The 25,520-nt window shown below is 34.4% G+C and overlaps 1 protein-coding gene across 1 annotated transcript in view; it reads right to left on the bottom strand.

Annotated features, from left to right (window-relative positions):
• The window catches only part of LOC108574431 (V-type proton ATPase 116 kDa subunit a), an 80,039-nt gene that overhangs the window by 28,787 nt on the left and 25,732 nt on the right, over positions 1 to 25,520 (bottom strand). The window contains exons 2-8 of the mRNA XM_017937022.1: positions 9,021 to 9,161; positions 6,510 to 6,689; positions 5,259 to 5,387; positions 5,066 to 5,148; positions 3,511 to 3,637; positions 1,849 to 2,025; positions 279 to 491 (exon numbers count right to left, since the gene is read on the bottom strand). Coding sequence (XP_017792511.1) covers positions 279 to 491; positions 1,849 to 2,025; positions 3,511 to 3,637; positions 5,066 to 5,148; positions 5,259 to 5,387; positions 6,510 to 6,689; positions 9,021 to 9,137 — 1,026 coding nt within the window. The 5' untranslated portion in view covers positions 9,138 to 9,161. The remainder of the gene's footprint in view (positions 1 to 278; positions 492 to 1,848; positions 2,026 to 3,510; positions 3,638 to 5,065; positions 5,149 to 5,258; positions 5,388 to 6,509; positions 6,690 to 9,020; positions 9,162 to 25,520) is intronic.

Below are 25,520 nucleotides of genomic sequence, written 5' to 3'. Positions count from 1 at the left end.
TGTCATTTTCATCAGAAAAATCTCATCAATATGTTAAGAAAAATTTCGGGATAAAAAACTTAAAATTAAAAAAGTTGATATTTAAATCACTTGGTCGTTTCATGCTTATCTTTTATTCGCTGTCCTTGTCTACGTTCGGCAAACTACAAAGGCGGGCGCGAGGCTCGAACACATAGTCCCTGACTCTACGAGTGTCAGGTTTAGCTTCCTTGCGGTCTGACACTTGTGGAGAATATACTGTAGTCACGTATCATAAGGAGTACAATGTGAAAACCAACCGATCCTTCGATGAGACAATTTCGAACGATGGAGAGATCCTGTACGGGAACCCAACATTCTCCTATAAGGCACTTTTTCGTTACGTCCATGTTGAACAGATTCATCGTATGATATATTGCCTTCATTTTTCGAACCATAATTGTCCAATTAGGCAACTCTTTGGCCACGTAGTGCAACACACGTTGACGATGATCTTGCGTTTGATTTAAAACCTACGAAATGAAAGAAGGAAAAGATGCCAAAATATCGCTTCCATCGACTATACGTCGCGCATCTTTGTCGTATAAGTATGAAACGACTTCCTTTTACAAGTCGACAAGATACTAAGCTACGATTTTATAACTAAATTTTGAAGCGTGTGTTAGCGGCTTCGATTTCTTCCTAAAAAGAAAGCGGCACATCAAACACGACTGGCTAGTATAGCGGAGAGTTCAAACCAGATCACTGGAGCAGGGGTTCTCAACGTGGGCTACGCGGTAAAACTTTTGGGGATACGCCAGAATTCAAAAGTTGCTAGATCTAGTAACAAAATGCCAATGTTATACTATATAGTTCGATCTATATATGTTCGATTATTTCTAAGGACACTAAATAAAATATATCACCTGAGAACAAAAATGTCTCGACGTTTTTTTTTTTTTTTAAACAAAGAGGACCACCAAATGTGTCTGGAATTCGTCTTAGAGTCAAGACACTCTACATTGCAACACAATAGCATAAACAGTTCGTAGGTATAAGCGGACCCCAGTTTTCTCTTTTTAGGAGTCCAGCAACAGTTCCTAAGAGCTATTCGTATAGAAAAGACGTTCTTTCCGAGCCTTGTTAATAAAAGTAAATTCGATATATAAAAAAAAAACTTTTATTTTAATCACCCATTTCCAATAATATATACAAAGGGTACGCCAGTTGTATACACATTTCCAGGGAATACGTGAAGCATAGAAGGTTGAAAGCCCCTGCATTAGAGGCTACAAAGCGGTACAGTCCGTCCAAGGAATCGAGTCAGTAGAGGCAAAAGAAAACATTCGCATGCTAAGCACGTGACAGATGCAAAGGACTCCAGCTATTGGCTGGCGAACGGAGAGTTCAGGAGTGGATTTACGTGGATCATTGTTAGGGCTTGCTTCGACTTCTCAGGTCTAGTGTTATAGTATCTGAAGGTTGTAAATACGCTCTTGTCCTCTCGACTTGTTGGACGGACTGTAGATGTTTTCGCCAAACGAACTATGCCCCTCCTGAAGTGTTTTGGGGAGTTAACGTAGTCGCGAAGAACTGACGGAAGTTAGACAGCTTTGTATAGTCGACTGAAGAAATATAACGAGATCGTAAAATCGATCAGGCGTCGAAGTTTACACGTTTCAACGTATCGACAAGAGAATAGACAGAAACCCGAAACCTCAGTTAAGTATCCTTCAACTTTGATCCAGTTCTAATCGAAAAACGAAAAACGCCGCATTCGACGCTCAGAGTTGCTACTTAATGCTTTAATTTACGATCTCACTGTATCGCTTCCATCAACTATACGTGAACATGTTCCACAGTTCTCACGTATGTATGTGCAATACTCACCAAGTTCAAGTCTTCCAATCTGGTGCGAACCCCTTTGACCATTTCTCCACGTTCGGCGTGGCTGTGTGGACAAGGGTATAAAGATGCATGAAAACCGCTACAAACTTTCTTGATGCGGCTCTTCAATTGTTCTCCTTGGAAAAATGCGACGAAAGCCGTTTTGTACATTTTGTTACCCTGAAACAATTCGCCCGAACAAAACGTACGTATGTATATTCTTCTGAACGTCGATTGATAAATCAAGGACATAAAAATGGAAAATAAAATGTGTGATCGTTTGACCGGTAAGTACGGTTTGATGAATTAGTATTAACAGGGCCGCATTTACTATAAGGCGCATTAGGTGCAAGCTGGGGCCTCACTCTCTATGGAGCCTCATTTTAAAATCATACTCCTCACAAGCAACAATATAAAAAACAGCCTAATTATAGTTGCAAAATAAAATACTTATTTTTAAATATTAAATTCATGATATAAAAATAAAAGGCCGCTTTATAATGCAAATATATGTATACCAGTGTTGTGTTATTTTCATTTTATTGAAATGATTTATTATGGAAATGTCGACATTTATTTTCAATAAACTTAAAAAAAATGTGTATGAATTTGGTTAACTGAAATAGACATTCTTTTGAGGCCTCGTAACGAAGTTGCACTGAGTATTAAAGTGAATGAGTAATCGTAAGTTGATGAATATGTAAACTGAATGAGATAAATTCGTGCCATGACAAAACGTAGCAAATTTGTTACCTAAAAATCTACGTCTTTACTTGCATTATATACATATAACTAGCATTCAACATTTCTAAGCAAAATTCAAGGGTTAGTACTTCTATTGCTACTAATTCTATGTTTAATTAATATTTAATTCTTCTATTATAATTTTACATTATAGCATCCAAATTATTTCAATTTTATGCCCAAAAAGAAATAACAACAACGCGTGATAAATGTTCCTTATATTATGTCGTAACATATGAAATGTTCGTTTTTTTTTTCAATTAAAATAAATATGCTATTACTTTTCATCAGAGTAAATTTATTAATCGAAATATGTGCCATTGGAATTGACACACTTTTGCCATCAAAATCAGAGAACGCATTTTCTACTGTTTCTAGGTTTAGAAATATTTTGCCCTTTAAAAAATTGTCCAGATGTCGAAAAAGGACGTAACCAATAGGACGGAAAGTCTGGCGAATATGATGGACAGCGTAGAGCTTAGTTTTTTTTAATTCATGCAACTTTTTGAACTTTAATTCATGAAACGATTAAAAATTAAAAATAATTTTCCATTTCTTCCATAAATTATCACAGTTAAATCCATTTGATAAACTAAATACTTCCTCATGCGTTATAATTTTTTCCACGTTTATTTACTGGAAACAAAATTTATTTTTACGATTTCTTCCTTTATACTCTTTGGATAAATACTGATAAATGATAATGGTAATAGTGGCGTTAATGTGACAAATCAAATATTGAGTTTAGGATTAAACCTGAATGATAAAAATGGACACAAGAAAAATGCATTAGTGGAATTAGTTAATGCTGCGATAAAAACAAAAATGAATGCCGGGATAAAAAGAATAATTCTACCGATAAAATGTGTACGTAAATTAAATGATCTTTCAGGAAGAAAAAAGTGTAATATATAGACTAACAGTAGATGGATCTTCTAATGGTTTGTCAAGTTCAGCTTGACGTAAAAATACGTTTCCACGGGATATTCGCCACAGCATTCTCTCAAAAGCTGGCACTCGTTCTCGGTTTATTACCCCAGCAACAAATCTACAAAAAAAAATTGTTTCGAGTAAGATAAGAAATTAAAACAGTAAATTCGATGAATTACACTTGTAACGGAAAATTTTGCAAAATATAATTCCCGCATGATTTAAACAATTCCTACTGATTTTTTTATACTTATTTGGTTTTCTTCTTCGTTACCTAACTCGACTGTAGAAAAATATATCTCACGAGTCGAAAAAGATATTTGTATCTTACATTGAAAGAAAAAATTTGTACTTAAAATAAGAAACAACCTGATAAATTTTTTTATTGTCATTGCACCGTATCGACTGATTAGCTATTAGCAATTAATTTGTCTAATGCATCGTACCTTTCAACTAAAACACTTCTATTTCACCGTAACGTGAAGTAGTCCAATTTTTCGTTACCTTTTTTCAATAGCGCGCTCAGAATTTAATCTTGGGAGGAGCCGAGTTGAACGGACAAAAATATTTTTAATTCACAAGTAGTACAGAAATAGAAGACACGACACGACATAAATAAAAAAGAAAAATGAATTTTAAGTAAGAAAAGATTTTCGGAAAAATTTCTACCGTTTGTTTTTTCTTTGGGGAGTGCCAGGGCCCCTTGGCCCCTGGGTGCGCTACTGCTGTTTTCAAATACCTATATTCTTGCATTGGAAAGAAAGTATGTACTACACATGCGTAAAGATCAGAGATAGTTATAAAATATTGTTGCATGACAGGTCAGTCGGTTCAAACCAGTGTGATACGGTTACAAAACATTCGCCATCTACCGTACGCAAGCAGTTCGTCATTTAAGTCTAGCTGTTACTTACCTTTGACCAGAAAACGTTTATCTATTTTTTGGTATCGTTTTTTTACAATTATAAAATGGAATGGACGAAAGAAAGCACCGCTCGTTTGATTAAATCGTTCCGGAAGAATCGTGTCTTATGGAACCCTACGTCTATGGCCTTCAAAGACAGAAATAAGAAGCATGATGCTTGGTTTGAATCTGGCCTTGATACTAAGATGAATTCAACCGACATTGAAAAGAAAAATTCTACTGTTAATTGGACAATTTCAGTGAGAGTTGAAAAACGGAAGAAATACAAACTTGATGCGAATTTATTACCGTAGCGCCAAGTCCACACCGGCCAGAAATGTGCGCAAACAGTTCGCAATAATAATGAGAATAATACCAAAAGGTATAATCTTGTAACAAGTTGCAAGAACACTGTTTTGTTATATAGCGTAGACGCAGCTTGAAAAGCATTAACTATAACAAAAGTAAATATTGAAATACTCCAAATAAAAAATCATTTATTCGCATAGCGTGTAAGAATACTCTACGGGGAAGTTCCGAAAATGATGCTACTTTTAATTCTATCTTATATTTGAGAGAAAAATATTCTATCCCAAAGTAAATCTAAATGCTGATAATTATATTATTAGTTGTGAAACATACTCGAGACGTCCCCGCTTCGTCGCGCTTGGATTCTGTGCTTCCTCGTTAATTAACGTCCTGGTGATCGAGTCATTGGCCTCTTCCTGTTGATATAGAAGAAAATACGAATCTTGATTCTTCGACAGAACGGTAACATCAATTACACGAAGGAGGACGACGCTATGAGCAAAAGCTGCTGAACTACTTTAGCTACCTCCGTGAAAAACACTTGGGTCTTCTCGAGCACATGCTGTAATTCCGTCAACTCGAGATAGTTACTCTTCAGGTTCACCGCGTTTTGGCTCAGCTCTAATATGTCGTTCTCCGTTTTCTCGAGATGAGCCTACAATGGCAAGTGACAGTTTTTTGGTTAGACTTACGTTGATGAAATTTTTCTGGATTATCGAATTCGTAACTGCTTGAAGCAACGTTGTAACAAAATCTCGCAATTAAGGATAATAACTTTGAGTAATTTGAAAATAACACGAACGTCTTAAATTCACTCCTTTATACACAGCGATATACAGTGTGTTTCGATTATCTTCCACCGTAAAATTCATGGAAATTTATTTTTTTTTTCAGATTTTTTTAATAATTCTAGTTCATGCTATAGTGACAACCTTCCTGATTATAAAAATACCCGGTCTTTTTTATTTCAGATGAACACAAAGGACGGAGAATTTTATCTAACCCAATACAATATAAGATACTTTGAAATGTTGACATTTTTTTTATATCCAAATTTCAGAAAAATATGTTATTATTACATATCAATAAATGTATCCTAAAAACAACAAGTTTATATGGTACTTTCTTCTATTGAAAAAAGTTTTGAAATCTATCTAGTATTCGTGCTTCAAAATGGGAATTCCCCCTTAATATCTTCCTTACTTTTGCCGATACAAAAAATTTGTCAGGACAAAGTTGTTTGATTCAGAACAACGACTACTGTGATCCACATTTTTCCCCCTAAAAACAGAGAAATATCATTTCTGTATGGCTAATAAGATGAAAATTGCTTTAGACGCGACAAAATTAAACATGTTTCTAGGTTAATTCTTCAGTTTCTGTTCATCCACCGAAGGGCACACTGTATAGCTGCTCGTAAAGAACGAACAAAAATGGAAAAGAAATTTCACAATAATATTGAAAACATAAAGCACGTAACATTAGATCATCCTATAAAAAAATCCAAGGAAATACTACAGCGATGACATTTATGGTCCTACCGAAAAAGAAATTAAAAAAATTTGTGTAATAAGAAGGAACTTACGTTTTTTTTTTTTTTTTAATGAAATTTAAAGGTTTATTTTAAATATTGATCTAAACTACAAAATTCGGCAGGAACTTATGGGACGACCTAATATTTTCTTCAGAAAGTCAATTATTTTGCAAAAGACGTTGAAACAGCGAGAGCAAAGAATAAACTATTAAAAAATGAAAAGAAAGGGAAAGTATGTATTACCTCAAGATCTATAATGGTACGTGGATTTGGTGCCCGTGGTAGTTCCCTGAGATTGTCATTTATGGGCACCTCGTCCTTCCTCACTTCAGCCTCAATGTACCTAAGCTTTCTTTCCATTTCATCGCATCGGCGCACCTCGTTGACAAACTTTCGTTGAAAGTAATTCACATCCTGATTGAGCTATGAAGGAACCAATAACAAATAAAACCACGATTAAACAAAGACTGATTGCACTTTTCGGTCACCGTATACACACAAATCTTTGTCTCATTCTGCTGGAATTCAATTTCATCCGTAAATCCTCGAGTCAATCTGTCGATCGTACTTCTCTTGAACGCCTGACAGCATAAATTCAAAAAAACAACGTGATTCACGATCAGCGATGCGTTATTGGAGGATCGTGTGTAAGCTTCGCATGCATAAAATTAGTTCCACCGACTGTCACTGCGTTGCAAGTACGGGTTACGATATAGCGAAGTCGTAAAATTCAGTCAGGAGTAAAAGTAAATACGTTTTGAGCGTCGAGGCAATCGAATTGACAGAAATATTGAGCAGTTAAGGACCTGAAACCTCGGCTAACAGCCGTACGAAGAAATGTTCGAAACCTGTTAGCAAATTTAGCTTTACCGTTTAAGTGAGTTTTTTAAAACATTAATGGTCATTCAGACACAAGAAAAAGTTCCAGATATTCCAAATAGTAATTAACATCTGCAGATCTTCCACTAGGAAATGAAATACCGTTAGTCGTAAGTCGTCGTTCTTTTATTGCGCGAAATTCCAAAAAGGGAATGCGGTGTATAGTCCGTGGAATCGATATTGTGAGGTTAGGTCAGGCAAAAACAGTCAGGCGTCAAAATGCACGTAAAATGAGTGCCGAAACAGCAATTGGAGGGAGAAACTCAATGGAACTCAAGTTTAATTTTCACCAATACGGAAATTACTATTAAGCAGGAAGCAACAGGTGCTTTAATTTTTTGGTATAATTATTTTTTATCTCCCTAGAGAAAGTGTGGAATTCCTATTCAATAAAAACACCCGCCGCTGCCCTCCATGCAGACGCTTCCAGGATTCCCCGCGCCAAGCTTTTTGACATATGTATTTACCCCTTGTACGGAAATTGGGTCAATTTGTCCCAAAATCAAGTCACCAATTCTTTTTCTTCTGTTATTAAATGTATCATTTGAACTGAAATTTGTTCATATCCTTAAATATCTAATAAACGTTAATAATCTTTGCAAAAAAGAAGAAAATTTGTACGATCTTTTTCATGGAAACCAATTATATTTTTCATGTACCTACACTTATGGAATTTATGAAGATCTTTTATTATGCTTCTTCTGTTGCATATTTTTTTAATATTGTACAACCATCATATAACCATCACGAATTCAGTTCGAGTCTTCTAGAAACTGGGGCAACACGTTATTCTTTACATACGAAACAGCTTTAAAATATAATTTGATTTTCTACAATGGCGTGCCAACAAACGGTATTTATTTGCAACACCTATTTTTATTTCTAGTAGTACTTGTAATTCGATAAACAACAAAATTTATAGTATTATAGGTGAAGATATGTTTGACGATGTGACCGATGTAGAAGAAGATTGTGTAAAAGGAACAGAAGTAGGTGAAGAAAGTTCAGATTTCGAAGAAAGTTTAGACAGCCTTCCTTTAAACGAACGTAATAATCCTAGATGTCTACTATAAACCACGAGACAACTCTAAATTATGGCATGCTCGTGCAATATCTCCAAGTGATTGAACCCGAACGGAAGACATTTTATCGCCTCGCTTGAGGACCGGCCAGGCAAGCGACAATATTTCATATTAATCTCAATATAAGATTAAAACTACGTTCGATAAATTATTACGATATTAAGCTGTAATGATTAAATGAACTGAGTTTTATCTTTCGTACTCACACCCTGTAAATATATGATATTGGATCCATTTTACCCAAATTTACAGATTCCTGTAATTTTACAGATTCCTGTAACTTTACAAATTTCGTACAAGGGTTACTCGGTCCCACATTTCGGAGATTTAATTTACAACCTTGCTATATCGTGGCCTGTATCATACGTGTCTATATCTTGGACAATTTCGAAGTTATCGCACATAAACGACTAATGTTTCATGGAAACGTTAACCTGTTAACCGGGGAAGACGAGTTACCTCGTCCTTGGTTGGCCAATACTTAGAACACAAATGTTCCTGTATCAAGGGATTATTCATTTCCAATTGCACTGTTACGTCTGTACTAAAAATAAAATACGTCATATTCATATTTGCAAGGACTAAAATAAAGCAACATGTTACAATATTTACTCATTCTTATTTGCAAACTAGGGAGATTTAATTTTTACTTGAGAGGTGAACTCAGTTAACGGGGTCAACGTCTTTCCACCTTCGGTATCGCCTTCCAATAATCATCGATTCGCAAAGTCCACAGATGCAAGAGAATATACATAGGCAAAGGTTACGGTGTGATTCAAATAAATTAACTTACATCACGAAACTGCACCGTACCGGTTTCTCCAAGTTCGGAGACGGAAAGGTAGGCAGCCTCTGGTTGAATGAACAATTGACAGAGCGCCATCTCCTCGCTCCTGAACATCGCCCCCATCTTGAAGGTGAGTTAGGTCTTTTCCTGCAAGAAAAAGGAATACATACATACTCAGGTTTTAAATGCGGTGAATCACTTATTTACACGTGCACAGCTAATCCAAACTATATTCCCAAACAATATTCCTCTGAATTTTTCTTTCATATTTTTCTTAAAAAAAATGTAACCAAGTATGTAACGCCAACAACTAAGAGTCACAAATACTTTCATACTCGTCACACTTGTCAATTTTAGGTGCTGTTGATTGTTATTCCTAGAAAGTCACAAGAAATGCATCTAATTTCGAATACAATTTCAACTGACGCGAAATAAGGGAGTTATTGAAATTTATCATCGAGATTTACATAATAGCTATGACTATCAAGTTTATCGTTGTTATTGTGTAGATAAGATGTTGAAATGTTCCATAAAATTCTGCAGTGGGACATGATTTTATCGTGAAACGATAATAACAATCTAATCACGTAGCGCTCGCAAATTTACTTCATAGTAAAACACTTTGTACCCTAGAAACAAGAACTATGTAAAATCAGAGATAAACGATCGACGTAACAAACGTGTTGTTCTATGAGAATATTTTTTTAAGAGTGTAACACTTATCTGAAGTCACGTCGAACCTTTATCGGAGACAAATTTCTATCTTTCTCGATTGGAAGCTATCTTCTTGCAACATAGTAACGTACAACGTAGTTTAAGATTAAAATCGGTTCAAGTTCTCCTCTCGCAATGCTTCCATTAAGAGAAGGATATATTTAAGTAATGAAATTAATCGAATAAAATATGTTATTTCGAATCAAGTGAAATGTTTCGAATTATCAATGATTGCTTCCAGCAATATGTGAACTTTTTCCACACATTTGAAATATATATGCGAATATTTCTCTTCCTTCTAATGTAAAGAGCTGAAATTTTCTAAAATTTAACGACAAATCGAATTACAAATAATGAAAATCGATTCAGAAAGTCTTGACGAAAGTATTATACCTATGAGCCGTTCACGGGCCAAAGTGGTTAGCTCTACTTTTTGAATTTTTTCAAATTTTAGTTCCAAAGCATTTGATTGAAGCTTATCTTTTTATATTAGAAATAAATTTCCTTGATAATTAGGCTCAACACCACTAAATGACAAAAATTCGTTTGGCCGTTGAATAATAAATAACTGGTTTCAGAAGCCAGTGTGATTAACTCCATACTCTAAAGTAATCCGTTGTAATAATGTAATTCAAACGCTTGTAAGAATTTAACTAAGTAATTTTTTAATGCAACGGTATAAAAAGTATTAATATTAATCTTGATATTTGATATATATAATTTCATCAGTTCTCTTTACTTTTTGTTTTGTGGAATTAACCCGCTTGGCAAATGAAGTTCATAAGTATTAGGACATCCGTTACGTTCGCGTAGAAGGTATTACATGATTTGAATTACACTTCCTCGCCATAGTTAATGTCGAATACTAGTAAAAATAAACATACACTACCGGCCAAAAGTTTGGATTCACCTCCCAATTTTCATCAGCACTGAATCTGTTACTAATTTTTTATAGACTTGATGTTGATATTGTGGAGATAAATAGCAATTTATCTCATATCGATTGTTTTGAACGATACAAAATTCGCTAAAAAATTTTCAAAGTCGCTGACTTTTTTCTGGAAATTTTTGTGTAACTTGCAATGCGCGGTGATTCCAAACTTTGGGCCGGTAGTGTATAATGCTCGTTATACTTCAAGATTCTAGAATGAATAATTTTCGTTCCGGATTTTAATTATTTTGCAATCACTTTTATGAGTCAAATAATTTTGCATTAAAATTGCAATGACAACGAGGTTTGCTTCACATTCGGTAAGTAGATTTTACTATATTTCAGTAGAGTTTAGTACAATTTAATAGATTTCATAGATTTTAGTAGAATTCGGTAGATTTCAGTAGGTGTTAGTAGAATTCAGTAGATTTTCAGTAGATAGTAGGTTTAGATCGTAAATTTACAAATATTTCAATAGATATTAGTAGAGCACAGTAGATTTTAGTAGAATTCAGTAGATTTTAACAAATTTCCGTAGGTCTCAATAGATACTAGTAAAAATTAGTAGATTTGAATAGAATTCAGCAGATTTCGGTACATTTTAGTAAAACTGAGTACATTTCAGCAAATTTTGATAGAACTCACAAGTAGAATCCAGTAGATTCTAGTTAGCTTCACATTCGGTAAGTGCCCCAGTACTTACGAATGGAAATGCACGCATAGTTATTTCATGCCTATAAATTCGAAAATCTACCAGTGTATAGGTAACTTCATTTAAAGATAAAAATGACATTCGACAAACTGATACGGTCAGAGATACGTTTGTTACTAAGTCGCGTGATAGTAATGCATATGTATAATAAACGTGCAAGAGAAAATTTCGAGACGCGTCCGTATGTACGCACACGTTTCCAACATAATCTTATCAAGGACCAAACGAAATTCTGTCTCGCCTCGTTCCTGCATAAGTGAACTAAGATAACGAGATAGAAGTTAATGCAGAGATAAGTGAAACGTTTCTTAAGTACAAACAAATTTCGCATTGATATAAATACCTAGCATAGCTACGCAGTGCGACGCGCCTAGGCAGAGACCGCGGGACCCGAGCCGCAGGGGGCCCTAAACAAGGAGCAGCGCAGGCTGCACCCCCCACTCTACGGCTTGCCGGGCCCTAAAGGCCGAAGAAACGTATAAAAACGGGAAAAAGTGCAGCGGCCCACACATTATTGTACCCGACCATCGACCAGCGAACCAACGTCATTTTAAAAATCAGTTATTCTAAGCCCCTGTAATTCTTTACTCTTACACTACCCAGTCTTAAATTATAAAGTTTAGGTTCTAAACTCTGATAGCGTAATTCCATTTCTTCTCGTCTCTTAATTCCCTGCCTTTTTTAAAACGATAAAAATAGCTAGTGATAAATAAGGAAACAGTTTTACAAACGACCATTTCAGCTTACAATACAAATTAAAATCTATGTTTAGAATAAAAATTCCTTCCAAAATATGTATTAACATCAAAAGGAAAATTAAGAAAAAAGTAGCACTTAAATTGTGGTGGATCGTTAATTTAAACATTTTCCCTAATAAGAATATAAGGCCGCCACATTTTTTACTTTTAATGACTTACGTTTAACGTAAATTTTATTCATTAATTAATATGAATTAGTTATTACATAAAGTAACTTGTAAATTCAGTTTAACCGGTGTTACTGCCACTAAAATTAACCTTTATTAATCTCAATTTCGGAATAAAGCGTTAATTTGTTGTTTTAGATTTTATTATTAAATTATATTTATTTCCTAAAGTAAAATTATTAATTTAATCAATCAGTAACTAAGGTTAAATAATCAAATTTGTAATTTAATAATAATCACTTCAAATTAATCATAACTACTAATTAGGTCAAATTAGTAACTAAATTAGCAACTTTCCATAAAAAATTGAATTTTCGATACTGATAAGTGTTATCGTTTCTGACCTTGTTTTCTCGCTGTTTACTTCTATTTCCATCGATGCGAAACAAATTTTTTAATTACGCTTCAACTTACATAGAAATTCACTTTTTCAATGGAAAGTTGCTAATGGATCGATGGATCATCTGAACTCGATCGAGCCATCTAAGTGTTCAATGTATGCAAGAAAGATTCGCAAGAGAACACCTCTTATCCTCAATGTGTTAACAGAGCAATGTTCCGTATTAATCAGTTGCACGTGATAAAACATATCTACTACGTGTGTATCTGAGTAATTGTTACGAATATATAGATCGTATCAATATTTTCTCAAGATAATAAGAAAAACAGCCGACGTTTGTCTGACTTTTCGCGTCGGTTAACTCGCAATTGGTACGACTTTGTGATAACATGGCTAAAAACTGACAGAAAATATATACATAATATATATAAGAATGAAAGAAAATGGAACGTTCACGACTGTTCTCTATTCAGATAAGCGCGCTCAATTCAGAACACACAAGGTGCAAAGTACTTATACATCTCGCAAAACAAACATTTGCAAACACCTACGTAATACACATAACATGTGCACGTGGAAATTCTCAGTTGGATTAGTAATTTAAATTACTCATAATGAATGGATCAGACCAATCAACGTTTTCTCGGAATTGTTGCAAACGGTGTTTGCTTGAACTGATCAAAAAGAAGCATTGAAACTGTCTTGCTTATCTAAAGAATTAACTCGAAAGAATTATCGTCCCAAGGCTTGACTACTTTCAATCCAATAATCACGTCTTCCAGCGACAAATGTGGTAATCGTGGTCGCCAGTCGACTAAGTATGCTTGAAAAATATTTATACAGTGCAATGCGGAAACACAAGTTTTCTCAATTTTTGATTACGCTAGCTTGTAGACGCTGTGAACTTATTGGAGCAAGTAATACTTGTAGCGTACAGGATGAGCTATGAAGAACAAGCCACCTATTATAAGAGAAATAGCAAAAAATGAAAGGAAGTTTCACAGTTTGATTAAAAATTTTAGAGTTCAAGGTCGTTTTAAGATTTATGCAACGTCTGCTGCGACATATAGTAGAAAAAAATGTATACATTCGTGTAAAAAGAAAACAGAAAAAATTAAAAGAAATCTAAAAAGCTTAAAAGAAATCTTTGAAACTATCCATTTTCTTTTCCTTTCATTATCCTTTTTTAACTCTTTCACTGTGGCAGATTTTAGTACGTAACGCGTGTGACAGAGGATAGATATTCAATCATTACCTCACAATTTGTCGTTTTTAAATTTGATCGAATTAAGGTACAAGTGCGCAAAGGACAAAAATGAAGGACTAAATTAAGGTGAAAGTGTGTCAAAAGGCGCCAAGGATACAGAGCGAGCAAATTTTCAAAGCGCCTATAAGAGTACAGTGCAAGAAAATTTTCAAAACACCAATAGACACCAACAGCGGTGAAAGGGTTAAGGTGTATACAGAAAGGAGAGTTTTGAAAGCAATTTGATGTTTATAGGTTAAAGAAAAATATTTCATAAATGCATACAGTAGACTTTATAATAAACAATCTGTTTTTCTCATATTCATATCTAATTTATACTAGCGGAGAGATTCTCATTTCATTGAATTTAGATTACATTCAAGAGATTATCTTGTTAATCTTCATCTTTTCGTTAATCTTCAGCTTTGTCGTGGTAAATTTTACTTAACTTACATACGTTGTGGTATCTAATTTAATCTTGGTCTCTATAGTAACTTTTTAATATTGTACGGGACAATGTACAACCTCGCTATATTTAGACAGCGTTAACACAATTATACAAACGATTTGGTAATTATTTGAGTGCAGGGGCGGTTCTGGTAAGTGTGCAGTACGTGCGTGCATGCGGGCAACCATATTTCTGGGGCGACCGATAGTGCATTTCAAAGAATAAAATTCGAATAAATGTGGCAAATATTTTTACGAATTATTTTACCCTTGTCAACAATATGAAACTGTAATAAGAACATAACGTTAGGCTCCTATGGGTTGCGTTAGTTTACGAATCTCCTCGCGATCCGCATTGATGCGGGCGGCCAAATATTTCTAGCACGTAGGCGCCTAACAGCCCGGAACCGGCCTTGTTTGAGAGTAAAAAGAAAAAGCTGAAAGGGAAATTGATAAAAGTGGAGTGAACAAGTGCACGTCCAATTAAACATGTTTGAACACAGTTCGATTGTTGATGTTCTAAGGTTTGCCGATGTACGATACTTCTCTAGTGCAGCAATCGTCAACGGGACCGACAATAGGTCGATCGAATGCACAGCGCCAAAAGCGGGGCTTGAAACACGATGATTGCGTGCGAAAGCGTGCTTGAGCGTCAATTAACGGAACGAGCGTACGTTTCCTATAAACTGTGAGAAAGTGCATTCAGGCTTAAATTCATCGCGAATGCTGTGTGAACGTAGCTCACTGCTGAATGGAAAATTTGTTAACACTTTTTTTTCTTTCTTTTTAATTGTGTTTTAACGTCGCGTCAACTGCTCGCACAGGGTTATTAGCGACGATGAATGATGAATTCCGAGTAAATATATGACGGGAAATTAAACTTTACTATAGAACATTACGTCCCTTAGGAAGGAGGAATACTTTCGGTATTTGCTGATAATCACTGAGATTTTCATCCAAAGTTTCTTTAATTTGGAATTTTGAAACGTTTGAACGTTTCAACTATTCCCTATACTTAGGGCAGATTAAAAGGGTATGTGACAATTGCGTACACAGCCGCCCCTAGAGATTGCGGGGCCCGGGGCAAACCTGGCCCTGACAAAAGACGATGCAAGAATAATGAAACAACGTAAGTACGTCAAAAGTAAAGTAAGTACGGCAACAAATTGGATGCTTCGGCTATTACAATTAAATTCATTTATTTCTTATCAAATGCGGAAGTAACTGGCAATAAATGCGGGGCCCGAGACAAGTGCCCCGTTTGCCCGGTGCTAAGGGCGGTACTGATCACACAGATTACAAATTGGTATGATGGTTTTGAAGGGTAGATATGAACGTGTGAGCTTCGTACGACCTATTCTGAGTCTGTTTAACACTACTTCTTGCTTCCGATCAAGATTTGCAGCGGTGATATTCTTCTTTATGTTGGGAAATCCTTCATTAATTTATACTGCATATGGTGCAGTACGCGTTAACACTTTGTTGCATTCGTTTATACTCCCGCTCGTAAGTGTTATCACTTGCTGAATGTGAAGTTTTGCACAGTCATTGCAAAATCATTGAGATCCTAAAACAACATGATTCAGTCTAAAATCTCGTAGGTACAACGAGTACGTTTTTAACGATATATGACGTCAACTTTGGCGAAGATGTGTAATTTAAATCGTACCACTTTTTTTTACAGATATAACGGGTGTCCTAATACTTGCGAATGCCAGTGTACTACCGACGCGTAACTTACGAGGAATGTTGTCACGAAATTGCTATTGTACAATTTTCGACAGAAAAATCGAGTAAAGCGTCGAATGAGACAGGTGCAAAGAGTATGTTATTTCCCCCAAATATTCTATTTTATAAAGATACGCGTGGTAAAAAAAGAGGTCGAAAAAACCGATGACAAACTCCAATTATTTAGTCACTCTTTCACGAGTGAAATACGCCGTTCGATTAAATAAATGAAATAATATGTGCAAAAAAGGAAACTACCGAAGAAATGATGCACAACAGAGATGCATATTAGTAAGCGCGTAACTTGTATCTGAATGAAATTCTTCGCTGAAATAATAAAGAAAAGAAACTCAAGCAAACACGTTGATTCATCGAAATAACATAACATTTACATACGGAATATATTGTGATTCGACGAAAGTTATTATCGTCCACGTTACGTGGAAGAAACGGGTGTAAATTCCATGTACACTACCTGATGGCACGGCTCTACTAATTAACGTAGTTCATTCGCGCGACAACGCGCGCCAAAAAATTCCATTATTAGAGGCGAGACTGTATCACAACTGGAACGTTTGTTTGTTTGAATTAGCACTGGCAATCTTTCAGAATATAAATACTTCCTATTAAACCAACAACTGCCACATGATGCAAATAGAAAGAAAGAGAGAAACATTTATGTTTAAGACTCGGTCAAAGTACAAGTACACCTATACGAAATAATGAACGAAAAAAAAGGACGGTGCGTTCCTTATTCGTTGACACACTAGGTGTCCCATAAATTAGCCCCATAGAGGTAGCATTTCTCGTCGACCAAACGAAGACATTCTTCGACGGATCGTGCTGTCCTTTTCACTTGGCCCGCACTAGATTATCGGAGAAACTGTTAATTTTCACGTGACAAGAAACGTGTCGAATAATACGATTACGAGCAATTGTCCGATGAATGTCTGCCGTTGAGAAATGTGTCACTGAATGTAACAGAGTGCGCATAAACTTTGTTAGAAGATATTGACTCACCCGGGTGGTGGTGCAGCAGGTATTCAGAAATGGATTCGCTCGACAGAGCGACAGAGGAGCGTTTTCTATGGCGAGAGCAGCGGATTCGAAACGGCGCGGCCGGAAAAGAGAGAGAGAGTGAGAGAGAAGGAGAGAAATATATAGGACGTGCAGAAAAGAAAGAGAGGAGGAGAGAGAATTACATAACAAAACGGCGATCCAGCGATTCGGCTCGATTCCACACAATACCGGACCGACTGCCGCGCACTCGCCGACTTACTTTACTGAATCTAATTCAACACTCGACACAACGTCCCACCTCCGCGTGTTTCATATGTGGTGGGGTGGATACGACAGAGAAGCAGACCTCGTGATGAGTTGTTCATTGTACATAATCGTACACTGTAAAGATACATTTATTCAAATCAATTCGCCGTGTCAGGTACCAGAACTCCGTTCGGACAACGAGCAGCCGCTTCAATTCACCAGCGCATGCGAATAATTAAATCGGGCGTGATCCTTTTGCGGTTACGATCGAGTAACCTTCTCGCCTGGGAATCGCAACGTGAAAAGCAGCGTTAACATTTTGTATACAAATTTCGTATACAATGAAAAAAAGAAAGGATGATTTAATTGCGATAAATAGAACATCTTTAATTAATTACATTTTTGACACAGGTTAGATTGTTATCGGGAAACTGAAAGTAAACGTTGAATGTTGGGAACTGAAACTACCATTACGAAATAGGTATTTTTTATGTCCAAAAAAAGCTGATTTATTTGCGATAAATAGAACATCTTTAGTTAGCTACATTTTTGACACAGGTTAGATTGTTATCGGGAAACTGAAAATAAACGTTGAATGTTAGAAACTGAAATTGTAAAGAAATATTCTTGAATTAATTCTTTATGACCAACCATAAGGATGATTTATTTGCGATAAATAGAACATCTTTAGTTAGCTATATTTTTGACACAGGTTAGATTGTTATCGGGAAACTGAAAGTAAACGTTGAATGTTGGGAACTGAAACTACCATTACGAAATAGGTATTTTTTATGTCCAAAAAAAGCTGATTTATTTGCGATAAATAGAACATCTTTAGTTAGCTACATTTTTGACACAGGTTAGATTGTTATCGGGAAACTGAAAATAAACGTTGAATGTTAGAAACTGAAATTGTCGTAGTTCAAGAAATATTCTTGAACTAATTCTTCATGGCCAAATCTTTACTTTTTGTTTCTGTTTTTGTAGGCTGAATTAAAACTCGGTGCAGACGAGCGATGCGATTTCGCAGCGATTCGGCATGTTTATATTTCTCGTAGCGGTATCGTACGCTTGTGCGCATTGTATGATTAGAAATATAAACCTGCCGAATCGAACAGCGTCACCGCCGCGAAATCGCAAGGACTTTGAATCGCTTTTCAGGAGTAAACAATTTCATTAAAATTACAACACGCAGAGAATAGATATACAGGGTGTACCGCGTAAATAACAGTCGCCGCGATTTTTCAGGCACTTCTGATAATCTGACGAAAAAATGTTTCGAATAAAAGTTAATCAGCTTTCAATCGACTGGAAATTGCAATATAAGAAATTTCCAAAAAATTGTTCTTTCGATAGAAAGTCAAGGTCACCTTGACTTTATTAAACAACACTACATACTTTTGACTTAATAGTGTTGTAGCTGATGTTAAGATAATTTTAACGACCTACTATACTGTGACCTCGAAATGACCTTGAATCGTGAAATGTCGGCTTAATCAAAAGGAAATGTCGTCGTTAAAAATTATTTTATTTCCAACAAATTACACGCTTCAAAGTGGTGAGCTTCGGCAGGAAAAATGTTAATCATACGTACACTGCAAAAGGAGCATAAACAGCGTACGGCAATAACCATACCTTGTGTAGCGTAGAGTAGAAAATAAAAAATCAGGAAAATGTAAAAACAGAGAATAGAAAATCAGGGAAACATAAAAATAGAGAATAGAAAATCAGGGAAACGAAAAATAGGGAATAGAAAATCAGGGAAACGAAAAATAGGGGATAGAAAATCAGGGAAACGAAAAATAAAAAATAGAAAATCAGAGAAACGTAAAAATAGGGAATAGAAAATCAGGGAAACGAAAAATAAAAAATAGAAAATCAGGGAAACGTAAAAATAAAAAATAGAAAATCAGGGAAACGTAAAAATAAAAAATAGAAAATCAGGGAAACGAAAAATAGAAAATAGAAAATCAGGGAAACGAAAAATATGGAATAGAAAATCAGGGAAACGAAAAATAGGGAATAGAAAATCAGGGAAACGTAAAAATAAAAAATAGAAAATCAGGGAAACGTAAAAATAGAGAATAGAAAATTAGGGAAACGAAAAATAGAAAATAGAAAATCAGGGAAACGTAAAAATAGAAAATAGAAAATCAGGGAAACGTAAAAATAGAGAATTGCAATTACAGTAGGCATAAAAATAAAAAAAAAAGTCTGAATCTTTGGAAAGCATTGCTTTTGCTGTTTTGTAAAAATACCAACTTACGCAACAGAAATTACTATCAGAGAATTCAGTGCTATATTTTTTTAAACATAATATGATAGTGTATGTTAAGACGAATCCAACGAGGTGCGAACAAAGTCATTTTCTTTTAGAGAAGAGACACACGCGACAGTGAGGAACGTATGGTGGTCCGGCTCCCGGTTTTTCGCAATTTTACGATCGTCCATGACAGAAAATGACTCTGTTCGCACCTCGTTGGACTCGTCTCAACATACACTATCATATTATGTATAAGAAAATATAGCATTCCATTTAAAAAAATTAAACCGACTTTGAAATCTCCCCCACTATATCCGTTACAAAAAAAATATTTACACCGCATAATGTCCCCCTCCATACCAAACAACTTTTGTTGAAACATTTTTTTCCTAACATCACTTCCTTAAAAGATATTTCGCTGTATTGAGATAAAACCGACACCCTGTATACAAACTTTCTTCGTTAGATTATTTCCCCTCGACAAATGCGTCGATATAAAATGTTCAACAACCTTGCCATTTCCTAACATCACTTCCTTGAAAGATATTTCGCTGTATTGAGATAAAACAGACACCCTGTATACAAACTTTCTTCGTTAGATTATTTCCCCTCGACAAATGCGTCGATATAAAATGTTTAACAACCTTGCCGTCTCTATGCAAACGGAATAAAAGAAATCGCCACACAATCACCCGCAGATTATTAGTTTTTCTAGGAAAACAGCAACGAAAATACAATCGTATCAAATCTAGATTGCTGTATCCGATAACGCGGATTAACTTCATTGAAAAAACTTTCACAGAAGAATTTTCAATGTGATTCATGCTAGATAAACCGAATGAAAGTGGCAAACAAAAAAGTTCTGCTGCAAAGTAAAGTGTAAATCACGCAGTACCGTCCGCTCGAAAGAACATTTCATTTAAATCCGTTTATATCGTGACAATTTCGAAACTCGTCGAAATTAAACGATTATCATTTGTAAGTACACAATGGAACTACGTTCTATCGAGAAAAACATATTACAAATACAAGAAAACAGGTGCACGTGGCAATTACTAGGTTAGGTTATGTTTGGTTAGCAAAATCTAACCTCTATCGAAATTACAAGCACGCGATATTTTCTGCAGTAACCGGATACGAGAAGTGAGCTCTAAAATAGTCAAAGTTACCCAGACGCTTCATTTGTTAACAGATCAACCGGTTTTCAACGTAACATTTGAACAAATATCTCTGTGCTCTGGTTAAAGAAGTCTGCGACACGAAAGAAGGAACCAGCGAACTCTACAATAAATTACTATCAACTTGTTTGCACACACCAATCGTATGCTATTTTCCTTGTCTCCAAACGGGGTTATACCTATTCGTTCGCACATGTATGCTCGCATTTTTTTAAATCAATTAATGTAAATAAAAATTCTGCGAACGGTTTCGCTCTACACTGATGATTAACATTAAGAATGAAATATCGTGGGTAAACCGAAAGTATGTAGTTCGAAATACATAACCTATAAATAATAAAAGTGATCGTTCCAATACAACACTTTCTGTGAAACATTCTCCTCGTTGTTTAAAAATTTGTAATCCAACCCTTTTCATCGAAGCACACTTTTCAAAGCTTAAAGGATTAAAACAATCTTATCGAGATCTATTTTTCTATTCCCCGGTGACATTTTGAACGAATTCGTCCAAATTCTTGCACGCAACAGCTACATCGAACGCAACTGTAAAATGTAGGTAACAAACGCCATACAAATTTCACGTTAATCTTTAAGTATGTATATACATATATGTATATATACAGATAAGATAAAAACCTGGGGACAAAATAATGTAAAAGATTTTTCAATTTCAGCTGAAATTTTTCACAACAAAGTGAAAAAGAAGAAACTGTAAGTGGAGGAGTGCAATGGTTGATGTTTGGTAAAATTGTAAATTCGCCCTTTCTATTTTCTTATTTGAAGAGGTACGGCGGTACGTCTACCGCGGTCGATAAGGAAGACGATAACCGATATTTTCTTTCAGGCTTACTACATATTTTAAATCAATGTTTCCTGATCTGTTGATTGTTTAACGTGTGTGTACCGACTGATTGTGTAACTTCTATGCTTGTGAATCAGACGAAGGACGTCTCTTGAGGAAATAACATTTCGGGCGCATGCTTTAATGTTGGAATTTCGTGCGTTAAGCATTTTTATCTTCCTCGCATGAAAACATTTCAAGTATGTTCCATTTATCTCCGCGATAAGAAGAAGAATAAAGTGCAGATACAAGGTGGTAATTAAATTTGATCAGTTTTTTCTTTTCTTTCAATACACAATTGTGCGTTACAATTTAATCAAAGAACGGGATTAAAGCCCATCTATACATGATATAATTGAAAATTACACAATGCTAGATTCTGTTGCAGATCTGCATAATGTAAAGAAGAATTGAAAATGTAACGAAATGTCACGAATGTATAATAGCTTTTACTAAATTATTAAATTTTTTCAAATATACTAGAAATTATTTGTAAAATTAATTAACTCTCAATAGAAAACACGAGTAATGAACTTTTACTCTAATTACATCAATAAAGTCATTCAGCTACAAGCATGCTATATATTTTGAAATGCACTGTATAAATACATATGTTATGTTTACAGTTTACTTTCACAATTTTTTTATCCTAAACAATTCTCTTTTAAAAAAAGAAATTTTAGAAGTAAAGTGGTAAACAAAACAATTCCACAATGGTTAATGTTTTGTTATACTGTTAATAATAGATGACTAATAAAGAATATTTATATAAAATACAGAAAGCTGGACATTCAACTGCAAATTGATTGGAAACTTTGTATTAATGTAACACAAAAAATGTAACACTGAGGCCAAAACATGTTAATCTACAGAGTTTAGGTCATTGCCAGTGGTTTGTGGTTTAACCTGTTTGAGTGTTGAATTATCTTCTATTGCAGACTTTTTATTCAGAAAATGTATTGTATATAGAACACATTAGAATCGCTAGCTAATTATTTGATATTCACACATGGTACTTTAAATGTGTAAAATTTAGATATATTTGCAAATAAATATACAAATACCTGTGTAATAGTTTAGATATATTTAGTAAGTACCAAAAAAGTAAATGACGGTGAAACTAACTGAAAATCATGGTATTATTTAAATACTCCTACTCTAGGAAACAGAAAATATATGTTTCTTTATTATATTGACAGAATATAATAACAGATTAACTACACAAATGATATTCAATAGCTATAAACAATTAATTTTATAATATACGCAATCATCACGTATTTCAATATTTTATAAAACATACCATACAAACAAAATTATAGAAATTAAGTTTGTTAGCATATAAAATTATTCTTTTACACTGAAAACAATATTTTATACAGTTATATGTACAAAAAATTAATTGATATGTAATTTTAAATACATCTCTCTAAGAAAATAAGACATTGAAATGAAGTTGGTTAAATAGATAAAATGGTAATCATATAACATACCAAAATAATCGTATAGTATGTAAAATAAAAGTGATAAAGTAGTTTATTTGGTGCATCTAGGGCACAGTGCATAGCTATGAAACTTCCTCTAGTGTACACTAGGTGGCAGAATATTCTCGCTAGTATAATATCCGACATACGTGATATAATACTCACGTAAAATTTATCATTCATCCTTGTCTTTGGGGAGCAAAGTATTCAATGATCGTTTAGTGAGAGTACTGTTGCTGAAGCCCATTAATATTATTATGTCTGCATCCATGCATTTTTGTGTGTGATGCAATTTTTGGGGGCCTCTTTACTTTAAAAGGGGCCTTAAAAATTAATTAGGTTGCTTAGAAACATAATTTTTTTTTATTGTAAGGCATTATATTTAATTGGAACAAATTAACCAATTATTATTGAATCACATATATTTGTAGAAGCTGCAAAATAAATAAAAAGAAATATTATATATAGTTGACGGATTCATTTATGTTCTAGTATTTTTTATTATCATAAATTAATGTACTTGAAGTATCTATAAATTAAAAAATAATCCTCTTATTAGTATAGATAGTTAAAATATACAATTTTATAATCAAATTCTGAGATATTTCGTTCATTATTAAATAATGCAGGAACTATTTTTGGAAACATTTTTCTGTTAACGTGATACAAACCGATAAAAATGGATTTTATGTGTTTTAAGCCAATCATCCATGCATTACAATTCAACGGGAATAAAAAATGAAAACAACTTATTAATACACACTAAAGTTTATTTAATATTTATCCAAGTGTGATTCTTTTTCACAGCAAATCATTTTTATCACTACATACCGAATACGTATGCATAGTATTTGTGTTAGAGTGGAATATCCATTACTCAAGAATATTGTGCAATGTAACTCTAACTGTTGGATAGATAAGTAAACGTCAAATGTGGACCACCAAACCAGTCCATCGTCTGCGGCTTTTATCTGTAATGTACTCGTATATAGGGTGTTCTTCGAACAAGGTGAAGTAATCACAAACACATCATTTAACGTTTAATACGTTTCTATTCACCGCACATGATCTAATTCCGCGGAAATCGAATCTTTAATACAAAAGATGCCGAACATTTGATTTTTAAAATGTGAATTTAGGTCTATTCAAGTAAAATAATTGCTGCATAATTTTACACTAACATTCGTCTAAATATGCCATTAAAGCCACATTTTTTAATACGAAAGGAAAAGCATATTCCATTCCGACGTTTCTCTGTAAATGCTTCAATTCTCTTTGTCTAAAAACTATCACATCTTGAGATTTTCGTCGGATATTGAATATTGAAATAACACATTTAGGAAATATCTAAATTCCGATGTAGAGCTTAGTGAACAAATAGTTTCAAGAAATTCCATGCAGGGGAATGTACGAAATACTTTAGAACTGAAAGCTGAGACATAACTTCCACATTATTAAAATACCCTAACTCTGTACAATTCTTTTAAGGGGGCACACCACCCTGAGGCTTCTAAAAATAGGTAAAAGTTTGGGAATTTTTTTCATAGGTAACTACTAAATGAAAAGTTTCAATTCTTTCAGAATATATAAATGTAACATTCAACTTTTGTCTCCAACTTAAAAAGAAATTAAAATTTTACAAAATGGAGGTGTTATTGCAAGGATTGTAACGTCTGAAATAAAAGATTCTTTTTGATTTATAAATAAAAATGTATTACCTACAATTATTTAATTTTCTAGAAACGTTTGAAGTTGATTTTTTTGGTAAAAAGAAATGTTTCCTCTTCAAAGTGTCACCATTTCTATAATAATTACAATGCTTGAAAAATCCTAGGCTATATTGTAAATAATATATTTTTATTTATAAATCAAAAAGAATTTTTTATTTTAGACGATCCAATCCTTGCTGGTGATGGTGGCCAGCAATCGACGCACTAGTAGAAGAGGTTTCGCAACAACTCCTCCATTTTGTACCATTTTTACTTTTTAAAAATTGGAGAAAAAGCTCAAACTTGCATTTATATCTTCTGTAAAAATTGAAACTTTTCACTTAGTAATTACCTATGAAAAAAATTCCCAAACTTTCACCTATATTTAGACACCACCAGGTGGCGTACCCCCTTAATAAATACAGTAAATTCTCCACAAGTGTCAGTCCGCAAGGAACCTAAACCTGACACTTGTAGAGTCAGGGACTACGTTTTCGAGCCTCGCGCCCGCCTTTGTAGTTTGCCGAACGTAGACAAGGACAGCGAATAAAAGATAAGGATGAAACGTGAGTCGAGGCAACCAAGCGATTTAAATACCAACTTTTTTAATTTTACGTTTTTTTATCCCGAAATTTTTCTTAACATATTGATGAGATTTTTCTATGAAAATGACATAAAACACGACATAATTTGAACAACAATTACTTATTAACACGTTCACT

Source organism: Habropoda laboriosa, unplaced genomic scaffold (assembly GCF_001263275.1).
Source record: "Habropoda laboriosa isolate 0110345459 unplaced genomic scaffold, ASM126327v1 scaffold172, whole genome shotgun sequence".
Taxonomy (NCBI): Eukaryota; Metazoa; Arthropoda; class Insecta; order Hymenoptera; family Apidae; genus Habropoda; species Habropoda laboriosa.
This window is presented reverse-complemented; position numbering and strand designations above follow the sequence as displayed.